The 6718-nt window shown below is 45.5% G+C and overlaps 1 protein-coding gene across 1 annotated transcript in view; it reads left to right on the plus strand.

Annotated features, from left to right (window-relative positions):
• The window catches only part of LOC107664631 (dynein heavy chain 5, axonemal-like), a 113923-nt gene extending 107882 nt beyond the window's left edge, over nt 1-6041 (plus strand). Inside the window, 3 exon segments of the mRNA XM_016455250.1 lie at nt 488-676; nt 4955-5186; nt 5860-6041. Coding sequence (XP_016310736.1) covers nt 488-676; nt 4955-5186; nt 5860-6011 — 573 coding nt within the window. The 3' untranslated portion in view covers nt 6012-6041.
• Nucleotides 6042-6718: the final 677 nt, after the last annotated feature.

Raw genomic sequence — 6718 nt, forward strand, 5'->3', positions numbered from 1 at the left:
TATCGGTATCGGTACTCTGTATCGGCAAGTACCAAAAATAAAAGTATCGGTATCGGGCGAGTACTGGAAAAAGTGGTATCGGTGCATCCCTAGAGCAAACTCTCCCCTGTGCAGAGGATCTCTTTTCTCGGTATGGAAATAGACTCGGTCGCCATGTTCGCGCAGCTTACGAGCAAGCGCGCACAGTCACTGCTGAATTGCCTGAGTCAATTCAAAGGCAAGAGAGTGGTTCCACTGAAACAATTTCAGAGGCTCCTGGGGCATATGGCATCCGCAGTGGCGGTCATACCGCTCGGGTTGCTTCATATGAGACCGCTTCAGCACTGGCTTCACAGCCAAGTCCCGAGATGGGCATGGCAACAGGGTACGCTCCGAGTGACCATCACTCCGGCCTGCTGCCGAACCTTCACCCCGTGGTTGGACCTCACGTTTCTACGGGCTGGTGTTCCCCTAGAACCAGTGTCCAGGCATGCTGTTGTGTCAACAGATGCCTCTGCCACGGGCTGGGGTGCCATGTGCAACGGACATGCTGCGTCAGGCTCCTGGACGGGACCCGACTTCAGTGGCATGTCAATTGACTCGAGTTGCTAGCAGTATGGCTTGCTCTGCACCGCTTCAAGGCCCTGCAGAAGGACAAGCACGTTCTGGTCCGTACGGACAACACTGCGACCATAGCGTACATCAACCGTCAGGGCGGTCTACGCTCCTGTCGCATGTCGCAACTCGCTCGCCATCTCCTCTTGTGGAGTCAGAAGCATCTGAGGTCGCTTCGTGCCATTCACATCCCGGGCAGGCTCAATCATGCAGCCAACGAGCTCTCAGGACAGCAGTCTCGCCCCAGGGAATAGAGACTCCATCCCCAGTCGGTTCAGCTGATTTGGGAACGCTTTGGAGACGCTCAGGTAGACCTGTTTGCTTCTCCAGACAATTCCCACTGCCAGTTGTTTTACTCCCTGATCGAGGGCACCCTTGGCACGGACGGTCTAGCACTCAGCTGGCAGCAGGGCTTGCGCATCGGTTCAGCTGATTTGGGAACGCTTTGGAGACGCTCAGGTAGAGCTGTTTGCCTTTCCAGAGCCCACTTTCGCACTGCCAGTTGTTTTACTCCCTGACCGAGGGTACCCTTGGCACGGACTCTGGCACACAGCTGGTCACAGGGCTTGCGCAAGTATGCGTTTCCCCCAGTGAGCCTTCTTGCACAGCCGTTGTGCAGAATCAGGGAAGACGAGGAGCAGGTCCTCGTGGTTGCGCCTCATTGGCCCAGCCGGACCTGGTTCTCCGAACTTGTACTCCTCACGACAGCCCCTCCCTGGCCAATCCCTCTGAGGAAGGACCTTCTTTCTCAGAGATGGGACACCCTCTGGCACCTGCGTCCCGATCTTTGGAACCTACATGTGTGGGTTCTGGACGGGTCATGGAAGGTTTAGGTACCTTGCCACCTCAGGTGGTAGCTACCATCACTTCGGCTAGGTCCTCATCTACCAGACACGCCTATGCTCTGAAGTGGAACCTCTTCATCACTTCTCATTCTTCACGTCGAGAAGACCCCTGGAAATGCCCGATCGGGTCAGTGCTTTCTTTTCTTCTGGAAGGGTTGGAACGAAGGCTGTCTCCTTCCACCCTGAAGGTCTATGTGGCTGCCATTGCGGCTCACCACGATCCTGTTGATGGTAAGTTCCTTGGGAAATATGACCTGATCATCAGGTTCCTGAGAGGGGCCATGAGGCTCAATCCGCCTCGCCCTCAACAAGTTCCCTCTTGGGATCTCGCAGTTGTTTTATCCGCACTGCAGAGAGCTCCGTTCGAACCCCTGCTTTCAGTGGAGCTAAAATTCTTATAATTGAAAACTGCGCTCCTGACGGCTTTGGCTTCGGTTAAGAGGGTCGGGGACTTGCAGGCATTTTCAGTTGACGAAGCATGCCTGGAATTCAGGCCGGCCAACTCTCACGTTATCTTGAGACCCCGGCCTGGATATGTGCCCAAAGTTCCTACCACTCCTTTTAGAGATCAGGTGGTGAACTTGCAAGTGCTGCCCCCGGAGGAGGCAGACCCAGCCCTGGCACTGCTCTGTCCAGTACGTGCGCTCCGCACTTACATAGACAAAACTCAGTGCTTCAGGACCTCAGACCAGCTCTTTGTCTGTTACGGAGGCCAGCAGAAGGGAAAGGATGTCTCCAAGCAGAGGCTATCCCACTGGATAGTGGATGCTATTGTCTTGGCTTATCAGGCTCAAGACCTGCCATGCCCCCTAGGGGTGAGAGCTCACTCAACTAGGAGTGTGGCTTCCTCCTGGGCGCTGGCGCATGGTGCCTCGCTAACAGACATCTGTAAAGCTGCGGGCTGGGCAACACCTTTTGCGAGATTCTATAATCTCCATGCAGAGCCCGTGTCCTCCCGTATACTTGCCCCTACGGGCCAGTAAACAGGACCTGCTCAGTGTCAATTCGCTTGCTGCGCCATTCCACTCCACATACTGGATGCGTGCGCTATTCTCCTCAGGTGAGTTCCACAGTTCAGAACCCTGGGTTCCTCCAGCACTGTTGGTGTCGAGCATTGCGTGCATGCCCTGTCGGTCAGCCCCTGTGTTAGACTAGGTGCCTCCATGTGTTGTGGTTCCCCTCTTGGGCAATCCCACGTGTGTATTTCCACAGTAAGTCTCTCTCGGCAGCATGTGTCTCTCCCTTGGCAAGCCACCCTTGCCATCTCTGAAATTGAAACATATCCACCCTGCGGGCTGGGTACCTCAGATATTCATATGTATCACTGCTACGCTGGTTAATATGTGCTTTGTAAGACCTCCTACGAGCAGGCAGCCTGTTAGTATACTTCCAGCTGGAATATGCTACCCAGTGTGTTCGGTGTAAGGTATAGCCCTTTGCTCGTGCTGGCTTCACGACAGGGTGGTATCACTTACGCAGGTCACTGGAAGTCAGCCATTGTGGCGTTTTGGAAGGGACCCCATTCATCAGTCTGTTCTGACGTAACGTCGAATGTGACCGACTGAAAGTGAACATCTAGGTTACGTATGTAACCCTCGTTCCCTGAAGGAGGGAACGGAGACGTTACGTCCCTTTGCCACAATTGCTGTTCCGCTGAACGGCTGGGTCACATGGCTCGGCTCCTCAGCGAAGACTTGAATGTGAATTCCTCGTGCTGCTCCTTATATACCCACACAGCGGTGCGGAGCTTGCGATGCAAATTCCGCAGACCAAGGTACTCAGCGTACCATTGGCTCGTTCTGTTACCACTCGAAGGTGATTGGGCTCTCGGGCGAGAACGAGGGTTACATACGTAACCTAGACGTTTTTTTTTTTTGTCCCAATAAGGTGGCATCCATTTAATAATTTGAATTAAAATTATAATTTATACTCAATACGTTATTATTGCATACTGTTTTATAATCTAGCGTAGCGTCAGTTCTGGCAGGTCACGTTAGTCAAGCTCGCATCAGCTGACTCTCAGCTGATCCCCATCAACCTATGGGAATACGACACCTATCTAAGTATTCATATATAAGGTCCCACAGTAGTAACAGCAGTTTTGGAATTGCTCGATAGCTAATTACCCTCCTCCATCCCCAACTCCTCCTCTGTCAGTCAGGATTCAGCCTTCTGATTCTCCTTTGAATCAGACTAATTCTAAAATGTGTACATAACATTATTTAACTTTAACGATATCTGCAATACATTTATGTTGGGTCTGTTCTGTTTACCCTTGGGGGGGGTTATCGCTGCTCTCCCTGCTCTCATCCATGCTAGGCTGCATGGATGCGCAGGGAGTTCTTGCCCAGAACGGAACCATACCGCCAATCCAAACTGTATGCTAATTGTCAATCATCTTTGACGATAATGGTCTTGACAGAAATGTACTATAATACTGACATGCAGATAATTGCCACTATTTTCAATAAGTATTATAAATTGCAAAAATCCTGCTATTTTGCATAGTGTAAATAGAATCTATTGCTATCTGCACTTAGTGTAAATAGCATATTGTTAAAAATCCTGCGATTTTCACTTAGTGTAAATAGAATCCATCACTATTTGCACTTAGTGCAAATAGCCGCTGCCTTTTAATATTCATTTTATCCTATTTAATTATTTATTTATGTATGTAGATTGACATGAGATTTTTCATTCATTTTGAGTGATTCAATAATAAGTTACAAGCACTACATGTTAATCATTTAACTTGACAGGAGATCACTCGTGCTAACAAGGGGTGGGCGTTGGACCGTATGGTTCTGTGTAATGAAGTTACAAAATGGATGAAGGATGACATCACACAGCCTCCTGCAGAGGGGGTGTATGTTTACGGTCTCTATCTGGAAGGGGCTGGCTGGGACCGGAGGAACTGCAGGCTCATTGATTCCAAACCCAAAGTACTGTTTGAGATGATGCCTGTGGTCAGGATGTACGCAGAGAATAATTTCCTGCTCTCATCCATGCTAGGCTGCATAGATGCGCAGGGAGTCCTTGCCCAGAACGGAACCATACCGGCAATCCAAACTGTATGCTAATTGTCAATCATCTTTGACGATAATGGTCTTGACAGAAATGTACTATAATACTGACATGCAGATAATTGCCACTATTTTCAATAAGTATTATAAATTGCAAAAATCCTGCTATTTTGCATAGTGTAAATAGAATCTATTGCTATCTGCACTTAGTGTAAATAGCATATTGTTAAAAATCCTGCGATTTTCACTTAGTGTAAATCTATCTGCCCTTAGTGTAAATAGCATATTGTTAAAAATCCTGCGATTTTCACTTAGTGTAAATAGAATCCATCACTATTTGCACTTAGTGCAAATAGCCGCTGCCTTTTAATATTCATTTTATCCTATTTAATTATTTATTTATGTATGTAGATTGACATGAGATTTTTCATTCATTTTGAGTGATTCAATAATAAGTTACAAGCACTACATGTTAATCATTTAACTTGACAGGAGATCACTCGTGCTAACAAGGGGTGGGCGTTGGACCGTATGGTTCTGTGTAATGAAGTTACAAAATGGATGAAGGATGACATCACACAGCCTCCTGCAGAGGGGGTGTATGTTTACGGTCTCTATCTGGAAGGGGCTGGCTGGGACCGGAGGAACTGCAGGCTCATTGATTCCAAACCCAAAGTACTGTTTGAGATGATGCCTGTGGTCAGGATGTACGCAGAGAATAATGGTATTTTTTTTTTCTATTTTCATTTTTTGCTGATTTTATGCACCTGATAGTAATCATTGTAGCTGATACAACCAAGACACATGAATTAAAAGGAGGATTTCCATATGCCATACAGAGTATATTTTATTTCTTTTTAGGTAATGTAACGTTCTCTACTAATATTGGCACCCTTGGTAAATATGAAGAGAAGTAAAGGTGAATATTTGTAAATGCTGTTTATCTAAGTTTCATTACAAAAACCTAACTTTGAATTAAAGTAAATTATTGAAAATAAATAAATAAATAAATCCAAAACATAGAACACTGTACTTAACCCTGGGCTATCATCATTCTAAACCCGCTTTTAACCCCGGGTAAAGGTACATTTCACACATGGAAACTTTGGAAGTTATGGAAGCATATAGGTAGCGAAATTCAATTTAAAATGCAATTTGCTTTTAGACAAACAAACAAAACAGGTTTAAACCAAAAACCATAATTTTGGATTAGACACAAAGACCATTAGACCAAATACATTTTTTCATGGCTTTGATCATATTTACTAAGTGTGCCAATATTTGGGCACTGTGTGTTAATTTCCAGTGAGTGAACTGTTATTTTAGCCTAAATTAATGTGATTTTTTTAGTAAAAGCATGCAAAACCTAATTGCTAACTTACTGTATCTTTCCTAAGGTGTCAAAGATCCTCGCTTGTACTCATGTCCAATATATAAAAAGCCTGTTCGAACAGACCTGAACTACATCGCAGCTGTTGACCTGAGAACCAGTCACCCCCCAGAATACTGGATCCTGAGAGGAGTGGCCCTCCTGTGTGACGTCAAATAATAGTCTTTTAAAATAATTGTATACAAATGTAGATGTATTTCTTTTAAATTGAATTTCGCTACCTATATGCTTCCATAGGAAGTGGGGTTAGCACTGCTTTTTATCCAGGGTTATGAAACCCTGCTTTTGCTTTTGCAGTGTTAACCCTGCATTGTGGTGCCAAATTTGTACATTGCGAAATGATGTAGAATGTTACAGCTAGATGCTTAGCAACAGACAACTAATTATATGCCTTATGCTTTTGACAGTCCCAGAAACACTGTGCATTGAATAAACGCTTTAGCATTTGAGGGGAAATGGTGTCAAATGGTGACGGAAAATGTCTTATTCTTACCTTTACAGTCCACCGAAAAGTTCAAAAGTTACAGTCTGCAATAGATAATATGAGGATGTGCAATGCTAGCGCCGTTATGTAAACTGCTTGCGTGCTGTGTTCATCAAATCAATGACACAAGCACTGCAAGTATGCAGATAAGCTTAAACCAGGGTTTAGGACTGTACAGTGTGAAACCCTGAATGTACAGTGTGAAACTGTACCCAGAATTGTTTCTTAACTCCAGGTAAATTATGCGAAACATGAATAAAGATTTTCTGTTATGTACTAAAATAATTAACACTTATAAACATAATAAACACTAGCCAGTATGTGTTCTGCACATCAATGCTCTGGTGTCAATCAAAATTACTATTTAAACAATATATATATA

Source organism: Sinocyclocheilus anshuiensis, unplaced genomic scaffold, assembly GCF_001515605.1.
Source record: "Sinocyclocheilus anshuiensis isolate Anshui unplaced genomic scaffold, SAMN03320099.WGS_v1.1 scaffold621, whole genome shotgun sequence".
NCBI lineage: Eukaryota > Metazoa > Chordata > Actinopteri > Cypriniformes > Cyprinidae > Sinocyclocheilus > Sinocyclocheilus anshuiensis.